At 37.9% G+C, this 17,971-nt stretch overlaps 1 protein-coding gene across 1 annotated transcript; it reads right to left on the bottom strand.

Moving 5' to 3' along the window:
* Positions 1–269: 269 nt before the first annotated feature.
* LOC127123404 (uncharacterized) lies at positions 270–17,757 on the bottom strand. The gene is made up of 6 exons (XM_051053626.1): positions 17,398–17,757; positions 17,126–17,310; positions 16,577–16,900; positions 16,214–16,436; positions 579–602; positions 270–353 (listed from the first exon to the last, which is right to left on the bottom strand). The coding sequence occupies exons 1-6, from the start codon at positions 17,755–17,757 to the stop codon at positions 270–272; spliced, it is 1,200 nt and encodes a 399-aa protein (XP_050909583.1).
* Positions 17,758–17,971: the final 214 nt, after the last annotated feature.

The following is a 17,971-nucleotide window of genomic DNA, read 5'->3' as shown; positions in this document are numbered from 1 at the left end:
CCTCACCCTGTGACACTCCTAAATAGTTAACAACAAGTTCAACAACTACCTCTTCCGTGACATCCTGAGGACTCCAGAAGACACCCCTGATGGGCAAGTGAAGCAGACATGAGACGTCATCCAAAGTAATGCTCATTTCACCAAACGACATGTGAAATGAAGATGTCTCTAGATGCCATCTTTCTACAAATGCAGAGACAAGATTTGTGTCTATCTTGTTCAGACTAGTTCTCTGAAGATAAACCAGATCTAGATACCCAACTCTCCACCTATTGTGGAAGAGCCAGTGGAACCCTAGATGTCAACTTCAGTCCATGTCCAACAACCTTTAACTCTTTCTTTGGACCTCTTTCCTAAAAACAATTAAAACACATATTAGAAAATACAATATAAAATATTCAACTATTATTCATTTTCAAATATATCCCATTTATTTACCTCACCAAACCATAAATGGCGAGCAACATGATGCTCGTACTTCACCAAAAGAGACGTATCGTACGACCCTCCTGGATATCCAGCCGGCTCTGCTGTAGATGAAGATGCGCCCCGGCCTAAACTGCCGTCTGGAATCCTACCATCTGTACCTCGTCTTCGAACCACTACAAAATAATTAAAAATTAAAAAAATTAAAAAAAAAAAAGACGCACTGGAACACTTCAAAGAAGAGTTCCGGTGTGGAGAAAGACAAGGCTGACTACCAGAACACTTCTTAAAAGAGTTCCAGTTTAGTTCATCCAAACCGAAAGTCTTTAAGAAAGAGTTCCGGTACACAGCCAACCAAACCGGAAGACTTTCTAAAAGACTTCCGGTTCAATGCCCCCAAAATGCAGCGAACCGGAAGACTTTGGATAAGTGTTCCGGTATACAATATGTGAATCAGAAGACTGACTCTTAGTGTTCCGGTTTACAATGCCAAAAAATCCCAAAAATGTTTGTTCCAGAAGTCTTCAAGCGCAAATGGAAAAAACTTCCATTTCTAAAAAATATACCCTATTTATATGAGGGTATTTTGGTCCAAAAAAATTATTTGTAGGAGTGTGGGTACAATTGTAGGGGTACGAGGTAAAGTTTTCAGGGTGAAAACATACCTGAGATGGATTGAGGAAAAGTGGCCCAATTATTTGAACACTATATGAAAGGCCCACGAGATACTATAAGATGTTGAGCCCAACCAATATATAAACATAATCAAAGGTTAAGGTAGAAGCACATTATATCTTTGGTTCTTGAAATCAAAAGTGGTATGGTTTTGGAAAAATAGGGAAGAGATGGGGATATAAATAAAGAGGAAAGATACAAGAGTACGAATTAAACTGTTTTCTAGTTGTTATATATGAGAGAAGATTGAAGAAAACAATGTTTTCACTTGTTAGATTCAATAGAATGTTAAAGGAAACAATAATGTATACTTACAAAATAACTTGAAATAAAATTTAAATAGTTTTAAAAAAATAAAAAGGATAACGAGAAAAAAGAAAAAAAAAATTCAGACTCTATCACCTATTTATATTTATTTTTAATATAAACAAGTTATTGATATTTATAAATTAAACATTTTTTATAAATAAAAAATTGAATTATAAATATCAACATTTAATTTAAATTAATACATAAAAATAAATAAATGGTGTTGGATATTATTAGTTTATATTTATTTAACTTAACTAGGACACACTATACTTGACTTACCCCACCAATTCTTGAAAAATATTTATTAATAAACTTAGAATATCTATTTATCTTTTAATAGTTTCTCAACTTATTTATTAATGGATATGATAGAAAAAAAACTAATATGTGTAAATTGTTCTGCCATGTCAATTTTCTTCATTTTAGAGATGCGGGACAAACAAAAATAGTAAGTTGTTTGTATAGAACCCTCGTGTTAACTTTTCGTTTAAGGGTTGCTCAATATATCTTTATAGTTCTTCTAAACTTCATGAGTTTTCAAAAGTTAGTCCTTTTGGATCATTCATATAGTATTATTCAAACAAAAAAACATACTAGTACGTGCAAAATATAATGTTTGAATAGTATTATCCAAACAAACACTAAAAAATGAGAATTGTGGAGGTCTAAATATGAACAATATTATAGATTCAACTGTTACAATTTTTAAAATTGAGGTTGTCTGGATAATATCATTCACATATATTTATAGGTGCAAAATATGATGTTTAAACATGATTATTATTCGTGTCAAAGGTTTGTCCATAATATTATCCGAAAAACATACAAAAATAAATAAATTGTAACAGTCTAAATGTGAATATTACGATGGTTTGAGCTTCCATAGTTCTTAAAAATTGAGTTTGTAATTAATATTATTGATATATATGCTACCAAACAAAAGGTAAATTATGTGTCTGAATTTTATTGTCCAAACAAGACAAAAGAGATGTGTAGTGTTATATTCGTAAGGGGATTCTTCTAGGGTGATGCTTTAGAGGATGCCCAATGAGAGACGAGAATAGCATATCGCTTAAAGGGAGGTACTGCCTCGCCCCCCAGATATCCATATCATCCAGTCGTGGAAAAAGTGGGAAAACATTCTTGGAGCAGAGAGAAGGCTGAGTCATTAAATGACCCATGACCTCATTAGAAATAGAGATTCAATGGTCCACCATTGACTGAGTGGGCCATGACTGAAGTCATGTTTTGGGACACCTTCCAAAAACTGCAACTCAACCCAAACGACATAAAAATGTCAATGGTTCTTTTACGGGGTTATCAGGCGAACAAGTAAAAATAATAGGCCATATAACCCTAGAAAGCCACATGTGGCGAGGGAGTGGATGCCAAGGAGATTTACGTCAGCTACCTCATTGGGGAAGCCCTATCACCATATAACATCATTTTGGGAGCAGTTTTAACCACCCTCTATCTAAACTTAAAATACTCGCTCCCTGAAGGGTGAGTCGGTACCATTCGAGGGGATCAACAAGCAGCTCAAGAATGTTATCAAAGTAGATTGGAGAAATCAAGAGAAAAGTTACCCCTTGTTGATGCCATTCCTTCAGAAGTTCCAAATACTTGCTTTGAGTGTTGGGACCCCACACTGGGTGAAAAAGCGGAAAGGCTCACACCCACACAAGATTCGAATGAGGTCTAGATAAGTCCTCACGCCCATTAGGTGACGAAAATAGGTACTTCGCTTAGGCTTTATACGACATGCCAGGAATAGACACTAAAGTGGTGATCTATCTCTTCTCCATCCACCCTTCCTCCAGACCAGTGGCTTAAATGAAGTGGAAAGTAGGCAAGGAGAAAAGGGACGCCATAGATGAAGACACAGGAAAAGTATTTAATGTTAGATTCATTACGGAAACAAAATACCCCACCATGTTGGCCAACGTGGTTCTTGTACTAAAAGTCAACTACAAGTGGCGTATGTGTGTGGATTTCACTAATCTAAATGCCTCCTTTCCCTAAACACCCATATCCGCTGCCAGACATTGATCGCCTCATCGATGAGTATTCAGGATACCACGTGTTAAGCTTCATGGATGCATATTCAGGGTACAACCATATATGGATGGACCCCTTGGATGCCTCCAAAATAACATTCATGTTGAATCATGACAACAACTACTATAACGTCTTATTTTGAACTTCATGACAAATGTCATTGCCACCCTCAGGATAACACAAGTAAGATATCTAATGCCTTGCTTGGGGGACTTATAGCCTCATTAGTCGAGATACATATAACTCTACTTAAGGGACTGAGATTCCCCAGGTTATCTAAACTCTCGCCTGAAGGACTTAGTGTCTCCTCGGATAGGACCGGACTCAAGTATCACGCCTGAGAGGCACGACATATATTCAGGGTGAGAGACTTGATTGCAAGTCTTGCTTGAGGGTTTGAGGGAAGTCCCCTCAATAGGTTAAAATGCCCCACTTGAGGGACTTATAGTCTCATCAGTCGGGATACATATAATTCCTCTTGAGGGACTTAGATTCCCCAGGTTATCTAAATTATCGCCTAAGGGGCTTAGCGTATCCTTAGGCGGGACCAAACTCAAGTATCATGCCTGAGTGGCACGTCAAATATCCATCTAGAGAGAATTGATCACAAGTATTTCCTGAGGGCTCGATAGAAGCCCCTCCCGATAGGTTAAAATGCCTTGCCCTAGGGATTTAGAGTCTCATCAGTTGAGTTATGTGTAAGGGCAAAGTGTCAGACAACATACGATCGCAAGTTTCGATGATGACAAATGACCACCATGCATGTCTACAAACAAATGCAACACATCACCTATCATATCCTTTCCTACGTTTGTCTAAACCTATTATAACCATTAAAAACATATGGACAAAGTGTGATCATGACGAAATGCATGAAAATCACAAAACACAGTTTTTATGCAGATTTGTAGGCTTTGAGTCGACCATAGGGGTCAGCTCAAAGCTCACGGGTCAGCGCAAAGCTCAGCCCAACTGAAGATGGTCAGCGCATAATGCCTTGCGTCGACCATAAGGGTCGGCGCATAGCTCACGGGTCAGCGCATAAACCCCTTGAGTCGACCACACGTCGGCGCATGGCATAGTAATGCTATCCACGGGTCAGCGCATGAAACCTTTGAGTCGACCATAAGGGTCAGCACATTCCCCACGGGTCAGCGCACGCCGACCTATGGTCGACCGCTCGCGCGCAAACTCAGTTTTCTGAGTTATTTCAACTGTTTGAAATACTGTTATGTTTGTTTGGTTTTGTCAGTTACTATATATAGAAGTCAAAACACTTCTATTAACTAACATTTGTCAATTTGTATTCAAGTGTTCAAGGAAACAAGAAAGAGTGAAAAAGGTGTCAAAGACTCATCATCTTCATCCTCAACAGTTCACAATACATCAACTGCACACAATAACGTTTGATGTGATTCGTGATAGATTGAAGGTGATAAGGTTCGTAGCTGCGATTGGAGAATCGGGTTCGAGTTGAAGTCTTGGCAGGTTCTTTCTTGAATAAAACCATTAGGGTTTTATCCTCCAATACCGGTTTGTGTTTGGGGGTTTTTGGACGAATCGCTTCATCAATATTCAGCCGAGCGAAGGTGATTGAGAAGAGGAAGTCTTCATCAGTCTAGTAGCGGATTCGGTGGCATTGAAGTGAAGGATTCGGGTTCGACTCGTTGTGTTTGAGATCAGCCGGGCCGAGGGTTTGAAGAACGGAAGATTCTTCAACAAAGGGGCTGGAATCGGAGGTCTAGCATCAACGATCGAAGGTCTTGATTCATCTTGAATCAAGGAGCAAGGATAGGAAGCATCATTCAACACATTGGAAGTTCTGTTGTTTACGTGCTTTGCAATCCTTGTATAAACGATTAAATTTCACAGGTGATATCTAATTAATCATCTCAATTCTATTTTTAGAATTGAGGGCAGACGTACCCCGAAGCGAGGACGGCGGGGGAACTGCCTCATCAAATCTCTGTCTTCTTTAATTTTCTGCATAATCTGTTTTTCAGCTTAAAATTTAAGTGATTTTAGTTTAAGCAATTTTTTTCTAAACGTTGATATAAGTTGAGTAAGAGATTAAAACTGTTGTTTGAATACTAAGTACAATAATATATTGTACTAGGATAAATTGAATCACTTACTCAACTCAAATATCTCTTGGAGTGTATGCACACCAAGTGTTTGTAAATTTGCATAAGCCAAAGTTGTCTTAAGTTTACATTCAGTTTTATCTGGTATTTTTGATCATTGGAACTAGGCTTGCTAGTAAGTGAATTATATCATTGATTGTGCAACTTGTGTAGCGACTTGTATTTCACTTTATCTCTTATCCATTAGCTTAACGCATATCCGGTTTTCCAATAACGGTTCGTTTTAGACTAAATTTTCCTCGGCCGCTTCCGCACCTAAAACAATTTAAAACCAAAATTTCTTTTAAATTGGTAGCGCCGACTCAAGTTTTTAATTGGGATCTATTCAACCCCCCCCCCCCCCTTCTAGATCCGTGCCATAGTCTAACAAGTGGTATCAGGAGCTCCGGTTCACTCCGTGCTTCAAAATACAACGTTGATAGAAAATGGCTAACGAACCTAAAGGGGCTTACAATAGAGCTCCCGTTTTTAATGGTGAAAATTATAGTTATTGGAAAGACTGTATGCGGGTGCACATAAATTCCATAGATAGAAAAATATGGAATGTTATTCTCAATGGTCCAATTCAAATAACCATGACCAATGAGAACAACGAAGTTGTGCCTAAGCCCGAAGCACAATGGACCGATGATGATGAAAAGAAATACAATTATGATTGGAAAGCCAAAAATATCCTAATCTCCTCATTAGGCGTAGATGAATATTATCGTGTATCCCATTGTCCTACTGCTAAGGCTATGTGGGATTCACTACAAATTGCCCATGAGGGGACGAATGATGTTAAATTGGCTAGAATCAATACACTAACACAAGAGTTTAATCTCTTTTTCATGGAGCAAGGGGAAACCATTGCCGACATGCAAAAGAGATTCACTCATCTCATCAATCGATTACATTCACTTGGTAGGCCTGTTTCCAATGATATTGCTACTAATAAGATCTTAAGATGTCTTAACAGGGAATGGCAGCCGAAAGTGACCGCCATCAAAGAGGCAAATGATCTTACCACATTAGATTTGACAACATTGTTCGGTAAACTACAAGAGCACGAACAAGTTCTCTTAAGCTTGGAACAACACGAAAGGAAAGAAAAGAAAGACAAAGCTAAGGTGAGTGAAAAGAAATCAATAGCTCTAAAGACTTCCTCCTCAAAGTCTCAAGCAAAAGAGCAAAGTGATTATTCATCGAGTGACGAAGAAGAAGAGGACAAGAGTGAAGATATGGGGCTGTTCGTCAAACGCTACAACCGTTATGTGAGAAAGAACGGCATCCAACATTCCGAGAAGAACTTGGTAAACTTCCGGAAGCAATCTAGGTTCTCTAAAAATGATGACTCAAAAGGAAAAACAACTAGAGGGTCGTGCTATAAGTGTGGAAAGCCGGGTCACTATAAACCGGACTGTCCGATGAACAAAAAGACAAAAGAAAAAGACTCATACAAATCACACAAGAAACCATCAAAGCCAAGGAGAGCATACATCGCTTGGGAAAGCGATAGCGACTCCTCCAATGATGAAAGCTCTAGTGATGAAGACGAAAATGCAAATCTATGTCTTTCTGCTCATCAAAAGAACAAAAAAAACAAACAGGTACGACATGCTAAATATGAAAAATCCTCTAGTATGTCTCATAATGAATTGCAAACTGCTTTTGATACTTTACACTATGAAGCAAAAGAAGCCTTTAAAAGGCTTGCCTCAAATAAGAAATTTTTTTCTCATTTGGAACATAAAATTCAAGAATCCGAACGGAAACTTGAGGCTCTTAAAGCTTCTATAGTGGAAAGCACAAAAACAAGTTATGAGGACCTTAAAAGTAGAATGATGAACTTTGGGTGTGATACTTGTTACATTTGGCAAGGTGAAGTAAGAAACCTAAAAGCCAAACTTGACAAGGCTCTTGAGCCCAAGATTACTTTTGCTATCGACAAATCAAATTTTCGAAAAAGTATGGTTAATCCATATCAAAAATATAAATATGTTATAAAAGATGAAGATAGCAAAAACAATCCAAATGTAACTTTCTCTTGTCTTTATTGTTGCAAGAAAGGCCATTCCATTGCTAAATATAGATTTAGGAGATTCTTGGTTCCTAAAGGCATTTATCAATGGATGCCCAAATGCAACCACTTTGTTCCTCACCACTCAGGACCCAATAAGCCATTGGGTACCTTCTCTTGTTAATTATCTTGTCACAGGTACAATGCCTCGAGACTACCGAGAGAAGATGGGTTCTCGACAGTGGATGCTCAAGGCACATGTCAGGTGACATATCTCTCTTCATCGACTTTGTGGCTAAGAAGAAGGGATATGTAACTTATGGTGACAACAACCGTGGAGCAATACTTGGTAAAGGTAGTGTAGGTAATCCCTCCTCTACTACTATTTCTGATGTGTTGCTTGTCGAAGGTCTTAAACACAATCTACTTAGCATCAGTCAATTATGTGACAAAGGATACAATGTATCGTTTTCAAAAGATTGTTGCAAAATTGTACATAATGATGATAAGAAGAGTATGTTTAATGGTCTTCGTGTGAACAATGTCTATATGCTTGACTTAAATGAAGTATCGTTAACAAGTGACAAATGCCTCGTAACAATGAGTGAAGATTCATGGTTATGGCATAGGCGTTTAGCACATGTTAACTTTGACTTACTCAACAAAGTAGTCTCAAAAGATCTAGTCCTAGGTCTCCCCAAAATTAAGTTCACCAAGGATCACCTTTGTGATGCTTGTCAAAAGGGGAAGCAAACGAGGATCTCATTTAAATCAAAAAATATCGTTTCAACAACGAGACCTCTCGAGCTTCTCCATATGGATTTATTTGGGCCATCTAGGATTAAAAGTCTAGGAGGAAACTATTACGGTTTCGTAATAGTGGACGACTTTTCTCGATTTTGTTGGACTATTTTCTTAGTAAGTAAGAGTGACACATTCGCCGCCTTTGAACGATTTGCTAAGCTTTCTCAAAATAAACTAAATACAAACATTGTTGCAATTAGAAGCGATCATGGAGGTGAGTTTGAAAATCACTTATTTGAAGAATATTGCGGTAACCATGGTATTGATCATAACTTCTCCGCTCCACGTACTCCTCAACAAAATGGGGTTGTGGAGCGTAAAAATCGAATTTTGGAAGAATTGGGAAGAACAATGATCAATGAAAGTGGCTTACCGAAATATTTTTGGGCTGACGCCATTAGTACGGCTTGTTACGTTCTGAATAGGGTGCTCATTCGCCCCATTCTAAACAAAACACCGTATGAACTTTTAAAAGGGCGAAAGCCAAATGTTTCTCACTTACATGTCTTTGGTTGCAAATGTTTTGTATTGAACAATGGAAAGGAAAACTTAGGGAAATTCGATTCCAAGGCCGACGAAGGTATCTTCCTCGGATACTCTCAATCTAGCAAAGCATATAGAATATACAACAAACGATTACTTACTGTAGAAGAGTCTGTACATGTTACTTTTGATGAATCCAATCCGAGAAACGTCGGAAAGGGTAGTGTTTTTCATGGTGCAGGTACATCTACTGAAGACATACTCAAAGGTTGCGAGCCAGGGATTGATCAACCCGACTTAGTCAAAATTGAGGAGGACAAAGATGTACAACATGAGGAAACCGAGGCAGTTCATCCGCCTTCAAACGATGATCTCCCTCAAGCTTGGAAGTCTTCCAAAGACCATCCAATCGACAACATTCTCGGAGACATCTCAAAGGGTGTAACAACTCGATCTAAGCTAAGTAATTTCTGTTATCACTTCGCTTTCGTTTCGCAGATGGAACCTAAAAACCCTAAAGAAGCCCTACTCGATGAACACTGGTTTTTATCAATGCAGGAGGAACTTAATCAGTTCACCAGAAATGAGGTTTGGGACCTTGTCCCTCCTCCGCGAGATCATCGAGTAATCGGCACCAGATGGGTGTTTAGGAACAAGCTGGACGAAAACGGGGTAATAACCCGTAATAAGGCGCGTTTAGTCGCGCAAGGGTATAACCAAGAGGAAGGCATCGACTATGAGGAAACTTATGCGCAAGTTGCCCGACTCGAGGCTATACGCCTTCTCCTTGCTTTCGCTTGTGCGAAAGACTTTAAGTTATTCCAAATGGATGTCAAGAGTGCATTCCTTAACGGTCACATAAATGAAGAGGTTTATGTCGCACAACCTCCGGGTTTCGAATCCCATGAGTATCCTGATCATGTTTATAAACTAAAAAGGGCTTTGTATGGCCTCAAACAAGCTCCTAGAGCTTGGTATGAGCGACTAAGCAAATTTCTACTCGATCAAAGTTACTCAAGAGGAAAGGTTGACACAACCCTCTTCATTAAACGTCAAGGAAAGCACTTGATATTAGTGCAAATTTATGTAGATGATATCATATTTGGATCTACTAACATGAATCTTGTGAGAGAGTTTTCTGACCTTATGCAGGGTGAATTCGAGATGAGTATGATGGGGGAGCTCACATACTTTCTCGGTCTGCAAATCAAACAGCTCAAAGAAGGAACTTTCGTGAGCCAGACAAAGTACTGTTTGGACCTTATCAAGAGATTTGACATGGAAAAAGCAAAGGCCATAGACACCCCCATGCCTACGTGTACAAACTTGAACAAAGATGAAGACGGTAAGGAAGTAGATGTAAAACGGTATAGAGGTATGATTGGTTCACTCCTTTATCTTACTGCTTCTCGTCCCGATATTATGTTTAGCGTATGCATGTGCGCAAGATATCAATCATGTCCCAAGGAATCCCATTTAAAAGCCGTCAAACGAATACTTCGATACCTATCCGGTACTCCGAAGTATGGACTGTGGTATTCCAAAGGTAATGATTGTTCTTTGGTAGGTTTTTCCGATTCCGACTTTTCCGGTTGCAAATCGGATAGGAAGAGCACCAGTGGCACTTGTCACTTATTTTCAAACTCTTTGGTCAGTTGGCATAGCAAGAAACAGGTTTCTGTTGCTTTGTCAACCGCCGAAGCGGAATACGTTGCCGCCGGTAGTTGTTGTGCCCAAATCCTATGGATTAAGCAACAACTATTGGATTTTAACCTCAAACTTGAACGTATTCCCATTTTTTGTGACAATACAAGTGCCATTAACCTGACCAAGAATCCTGTGCTACATTCTCGCACCAAACATATCGAAATTCGACACCACTTTCTTCGGGATCATGTAGAGAAAGGTGACATTGTTTTCGAACATATTAATACTGAAAATCAACTAGCGGACATTTTCACAAAGCCGTTAGCCACTGAACCTTTCTTTCATATCCGCCGAGAACTTGGTATTCTCGATATTTCGGAACGGGCACTATAATCCGCTGTTTTACCTTATTCCACTTAAGACTATAATCTTGTACTTCTAACAAGTTGATGTTGTTGCAAGCACAAGTTTAGTGTTCACCAAGTCACTCCGGCATCAAGGTGATATTGTTCCCTTCTCTCTCTCTTTCTGCAAAGTTTCATGATTAACATAACTATACCACATAATGATATTGTATATATATGCATGATGTATCTCCTTGGATGTTTACTGTCGTATGGCATTCTATCTATGCATCAAACTTGTCAACATATGTGCAGAAAAATGTAAAACTGAAATCTTTGCTTATTGTTTGATTGTATTCATTTCTCTGTTATGCTTGTTTGTGCTCAATCTATTTTAATGATTAATGTTCTTTCAATTAATGATTATCATTCAGTAATGATATTGGTGTGATATTATTATCTGTTTGTGTTATTTCCTGTGAATTTTTTTTGTTATGTTGAATAATTGTTCCTTGTCTCTTTTTGATGTTGTCAAAGGGGGAGAAGAGTACAAGCAGCCAAAATGTTCGACACAATTAACAGTCGGTTTTGCAGATAGCGTTAGATTACAAAAGAAAGGGGGAGTGTGCACAATGTGTGTAAATACTGCATATACTGCATGTTGTTTGCTCTTTGGCTGTGCATAGGTTGTCATCATCAAAAAGGGGGAGTATGTAAGGGCAAAGTGTCAGACAACATACGATCGCAAGTTTCGATGATGACAAATGACCACCATGCATGTCTACAAACAAATGCAACACATCACCTATCATATCCTTTCCTACGTTTGTCTAAACCTATTATAACCATTAAAAACATATGGACAAAGTGTGATCATGACGAAATGCATGAAAATCACAAAACACAGTTTTTATGCAGATTTGTAGGCTTTGAGTCGACCATAGGGGTCAGCTCAAAGCTCACGGGTCAGCGCAAAGCTCAGCCCAACTGAAGATGGTCAGCGCATAATGCCTTGCGTCGACCATAAGGGTCGGCGCATAGCTCACGGGTCAGCGCATAAACCCCTTGAGTCGACCACACGTCGGCGCATGGCATAGTAATGCTATCCACGGGTCAGCGCATGAAACCTTTGAGTCGACCATAAGGGTCAGCGCATTCCCCACGGGTCAGCGCACGCCGACCTATGGTCGACCGCTCGCGCGCAAACTCAGTTTTCTGAGTTATTTCAACTGTTTGAAATACTGTTATGTTTGTTTGGTTTTGTCAGTTACTATATATAGAAGTCAAAACACTTCTATTAACTAACATTTGTCAATTTGTATTCAAGTGTTCAAGGAAACAAGAAAGAGTGAAAAAGGTGTCAAAGACTCATCATCTTCATCCTCAACAGTTCACAATACATCAACTGCACACAATAACGTTTGATGTGATCGTGATAGATTGAAGGTGATAAGGTTCGTAGCTGCGATTGGAGAATCGGGTTCGAGTTGAAGTCTTGGCAGGTTCTTTCTTGAATAAAACCATTAGGGTTTTATCCTCCAATACCGGTTTGTGTTTGGGGGTTTTTGGACGAATCGCTTCATCAATATTCAGCCGAGCGAAGGTGATTGAGAAGAGGAAGTCTTCATCAGTCTAGTAGCGGATTCGGTGGCATTGAAGTGAAGGATTCGGGTTCGACTCGTTGTGTTTGAGATCAGCCGGGCCGAGGGTTTGAAGAACGGAAGATTCTTCAACAAAGGGGCTGGAATCGGAGGTCTAGCATCAACGATCGAAGGTCTTGATTCATCTTGAATCAAGGAGCAAGGATAGGAAGCATCATTCAACACATTGGAAGTTCTGTTGTTTACGTGCTTTGCAATCCTTGTATAAACGATTAAATTTCACAGGTGATATCTAATTAATCATCTCAATTCTATTTTTAGAATTGAGGGCAGACGTACCCCGAAGCGAGGACGGCGGGGGAACTGCCTCATCAAATCTCTGTCTTCTTTAATTTTCTGCATAATCTGTTTTTCAGCTTAAAATTTAAGTGATTTTAGTTTAAGCAATTTTTTTCTAAACGTTGATATAAGTTGAGTAAGAGATTAAAACTGTTGTTTGAATACTAAGTACAATAATATATTGTACTAGGATAAATTGAATCACTTACTCAACTCAAATATCTCTTGGAGTGTATGCACACCAAGTGTTTGTAAATTTGCATAAGCCAAAGTTGTCTTAAGTTTACATTCAGTTTTATCTGGTATTTTTGATCATTGGAACTAGGCTTGCTAGTAAGTGAATTATATCATTGATTGTGCAACTTGTGTAGCGACTTGTATTTCACTTTATCTCTTATCCATTAGCTTAACGCATATCCGGTTTTCCAATAACGGTTCGTTTTAGACTAAATTTTCCTCGGCCGCTTCCGCACCTAAAACAATTTAAAACCAAAATTTCTTTTAAATTGGTAGCGCCGACTCAAGTTTTTAATTGGGATCTATTCAACCCCCCCTTCTAGATCCGTGCCATAGTCTAACATTATGTATAATTTCTCCCGAGGGACTTAGACTCCCTAGACTATTTAAACTCTCGCCTAATGGACTTATGGTCTCCTCGGGCGGAACCAGACTCAAGAATCTCTCATGAGAGGTGCGACATATATCCAGCCTGAGAGACTTGATCACAAGTCTTACCCGAGGGCTCGATGGAAGTCTAGCCTGATAGGTTAAAATGCCTTGCCTGGGAGACTTATAATCTTATCATGTGAGCTACATACAATTTTTCCTGAGGGTATTAGACTCTCTAGGCTATCTAAACTCTCTCCTGAGGGACTTAGTGCCTCGTCGAGCGGGACCTGACTAAAGAACCACGCCTTAGATACACGAAATATATATAGCCCGAGAGACTTGATCACAAGTCTCGCCTGAGAGCTCAATGGAAGTCCCATCCGATAGGCTAAAACGCCTTGCTTAAGGGACTTATAGCCTCATCTGCCAGACTACATACAACAACGCTTAAGGGGCTTAGACTCGTTAGGCTTTCTAGACTCTCTCCTTAGGGATTTAGATCTCTCAAGCTAACAAAAGCTTCACCTAAATGTATCCTAAAAAGGTCCAGGTCCTCGGAATATTCCCTTAAGTCTCGATCTAAAACACTTCGTCCTAGACCAATTTGCCTCGTTGTTGAGGGACTATATAGTGTTATATTTGTAAGGGGACTCTCCTATGGCGATGCCTAGAGGATGCCCAAGGAGAGGCAACAATAAAATATTGCCCTATGGGAGGTACCGCCTTGCCCCAAAGATCTCCCTATCGCCTAGTCGTGGGAAATGCGAGAAAAAATGTTGCTAGAACAAAGAGTAGTCAGGGTCATTAACTAACATATGACTTCCTTGGAAATAGGGATTCAACGACCCACCATTGACTGAGCGGGCGATGACTTTTCCAAAAAGAATCCCAGGCCCAAAAGGCCTTTTATAAATGCATCTCCATTGTAGGATAAAGGACAATGGATTACACCTTAAGCATAACACTTAACCATATTAAAATTTTGGTTCGTTCGTAGGACAAATGTTAGACATAATATATGAGACAATGTGTACAACTTGTTTATAACATATTACCAATTAATGGGAAATAAATCATAAAGCAATAAAGAATACAAATGATTATTAACTCAGTTCGTTGCAACGTCACCTACGTCTGGGGGGCTTTCAACCCAAGAAAGGAAATCCGCTCTCAATAGTATTAGAACAATAGTCTTAGATGACCAAACCTTATTCAATGCCTCTCTACCTAATAGTACTTGTGTCGTTCTATCTAGGACTCCCTTAAATATGAGAACTTCTCTCACGTTCTCTTAATCACTAACCCTAGTGATCAATACATACAACAAATTTAAAGATTATTGAATTACAACTCAACTAACATAACCAACCTCTATGCCTTAGATTTGGAACATAGGCGATATAGAGGTGCACAAATAATAACAAAATTATCTCTTATACATAAAGAAATACAAGATATATATTTGTCATCGATGAATATAAAAATTATTGGATAAATATTTGTCACTAATCGAAAAAATAGAGACAATTTTTTCTCACTAATAAGTATATAAACAAATATGAGTCTTGTTTGTCATTCATATATAAAAGAATATATTTGTCATTGAATAATATAAAAAATTGCAAGATAAATATATTACTAATAAATATAAATAAAATACGGGATAAAATTTTGTTTTTAATAAATAAATACAAGCCAAATGTTTGAACCACAAAATTAAATCTCATTTAAATTTATGAAAATTTATTTGAATAAATTGACAAGTGTATTTAAATCCGTTTAATTATTTTAAAAGATCATAGTAAAAATATTTTTTTACTATTCATATTATTTAATTTAAAGTATATCAATTAAATTATATATTTTGTTTATTTATTTAATAACATATATTATAAACTCTATGTATTTTTTATAAATAATTAACAACAATATTTGTAATAAACCTGTGCATTTGATTCAATTTATCAACAAATTTGTAAATAGTGTATAGATTAGACGAATTACTTATCAACCATATAAAAAAATAAGATGTTCTGATTAATACATTTTTGCCCTTTGCTTTGATCGGTTAAAATCATCTTTTTAGGGGTAAAACAAGTCTACATTTAATTGATCACAACTTATTTATTTTTCAGTTCATCGGTTACTTTATGCCCTTTTTCCCTTTGCTCTTTGTTAATGAATGCATTATTATTGATACAACATAATCAATTCAGTTTCTTTCCAAAAACACAACCTAATGCAACGATTCTTTTTGTTTTTCAACTTATTTATACCAACTCCCTATCACTTTAAGATTTTAAACTTTTTAGTTCTACCAATGTTATATTTGTGCTTGAAACATCTCCATCAAATTATGTCTCAAACATCTTCATCATCTTTTCCTCATTTCTCTCTCCTGGTTCTTCGTCTAACTCTTCATTTTCTCCCTCTTCTTCCTTCTAACCCCCACCTCCCCTTTCTTCTTCTTTTCTTCTAACAATTTACACAAACCCTAAAAAACAACAATGATGAACCACCACAACCTTTGCCGCATACTTCATCATCTTCACTAATCGATAATTTCTTACTCTTAACTTCCTCACTTAAAAATCTCCAGTTTATTTTTTATTTATGTTTTTTCAAATGTTCATATGTTTTTTTTCATGTTATACTAATAAGAATCCTCCACTTCCGCTTGCTTAACAAGGCAAGATTAAATAGCCCATAATGTTTCACTCCTAAACCACCAACCTCTTTAGAGCAAATAATTTCCCAACTAACCCAACTTACTTTCTTAACGTCTTCACAACCACCCCATAAGAACATTCTTTGAATCTTTATAATCTCTTTAAGAACCATTTTAGGAGCCTCATAAAAATAAAAGAAAAATATTGGGAGATTGGATAAAATAGAATTCAAAAGAACCACCCTACCTCCAATAGACAATAATCTGTTATGCCACCCCGCCAACCTCCTTCTAATTTTGGAGACAATCGGCACCCAAGATTCCTTCCTGCGAGGATTAATACCAATGAGAATTCCCAAAAAGACAAAGGGAATCGAACTGTATCTACAAGATAAGAAAGAAGCGGCATCTTGTAGGAAGTCGAAATCAAGATTAATGCCAAATAAATTACTCTTGGATAAATTCACCAAAAGACAAGACACCGACTTAAATCTCTAAGAAAAGCTTTGATGGACCATAAATTTGTCCAAGAACCTTCTCCGATAAAAAAAGTATCATCCGCATATTGTAAAAGATCAACATGTGTAAACTCATTCATTTGAAAAGCCTGGAATTCCCCTAAAGATACTGCTTGGAACAATAAGCCTGAAAAACCTTCTGCCACTAATAGAAAAAGGAAAGGAGAGAAAGGATCTCCTTGGCTTAGCCCTCTAAAAACCTTGAAATCCTCAGTAGGACTCCCATTCACAAGAACATACATAGAGCTATTAAAAACCAAGGCTTTCATACACCTGCACCACCTCACACCAAAACCCATCCTTCTGAACATACTTCTAAGAAAATCCCAAGAGACACAATCATAAGCCTTTTTAAATTCGAATTTAACAAGCATACACTTCCTTTTTTATCTTTTTGCAAAATCCACTACCTCATTTAAAACCAAAACCCCATCCAACAATTTCCTGTTGGCAACAAAAGCAGTTTGACTCTTTGAGATTAGCTTGTGAATCACTAACTTTATTCTCTCCGCCAGGAGCTTCGCAAAAATCTTATAAACACTTCCAACCAAGCATATAGGTTTAAACTCATCAAGAGAAAGGGGATTATCAAGTTTAGGGATCAAAGCAATGAAAGACACATTAACTGCTTTTGGAACCCTAGGAGACTTGTGAAACTCTTCCACCACTCTCAATAGATCACCCTTCACAATGTCCCAACACACCTTAAAGAAACTCAATTTGAAACCGTTCGGACCTGGACTTTTATCTCCAACTCTCTCCTAGATAACCTGCTTAATATCATAAATCATAAAAGGTGCCTCAAGCATACCTTTATCACTATCATCCAACATCTGAAAAGGAAGACCATACAAAGAAGGTCTTAAAGAAACAAGTTCCTTAAACCTATCTTCGAAATGCCTCTTGACCTCCTTCTTCACACTGACAACCTTATCAACCCAACCATCATCCGAATTAAGGGCCACTAAATAGTTCCTCTTATGCCTCTGCTTCATAGCTTGGTGAAGGAATTTAGAATTTGAATCCCCTCCAGCAAGCCACTTTTGCTTAGCCTTTTGCCTAAGCATGCTCTCTTTGTCTAAACTGGACTGCCACACCCTCCTCGAAGTAGAAGCTCTTTTAAGAGCCATAGAGTCACCATAAAAAACCCCTCGTTAGCAACCTCAAAATCCAAAGCATTTAAATCGTTGATCGCCTCCTTCACTCCCAAATCAATAAACCCAAACACAACTTGATTCCACACATTCAACTCATTTTTAAGACACTTCAACTTCTTTTTGAAAGAAAAAATTTCTCATCTAGAAACCTTCAAAGAATCCCAAACCTTCACAACGAAAGGAAAAA

The sequence above is a fragment of the Lathyrus oleraceus genome, chromosome 2, assembly GCF_024323335.1.
Source record: "Lathyrus oleraceus cultivar Zhongwan6 chromosome 2, CAAS_Psat_ZW6_1.0, whole genome shotgun sequence".
Classification (NCBI taxonomy): Eukaryota; Viridiplantae; Streptophyta; class Magnoliopsida; order Fabales; family Fabaceae; genus Lathyrus; species Lathyrus oleraceus.
This window is presented reverse-complemented; position numbering and strand designations above follow the sequence as displayed.

Excerpts from the sequence above, each read along its gene's own strand:
- LOC127123404 (XM_051053626.1), bottom strand. The coding sequence starts at position 17,757 with ATGGCTCTTAAAAGAGCTTCTACTTCGAGGAGGGTGTGGCAGTCCAGT. Across the intron at positions 17,311-17,397 it reads TGATTTATGATATTAAGCAG|GGTGATCTATTGAGAGTGGT; the intron begins GTTATCTAGGAG and ends GACATTGTGAAG. Across the intron at positions 354-578 it reads TCGAAGACGAGGTACAGATG|GAAAGAGGTCCAAAGAAAGA; the intron begins GTAGGATTCCAG and ends AATTGTTTTTAG.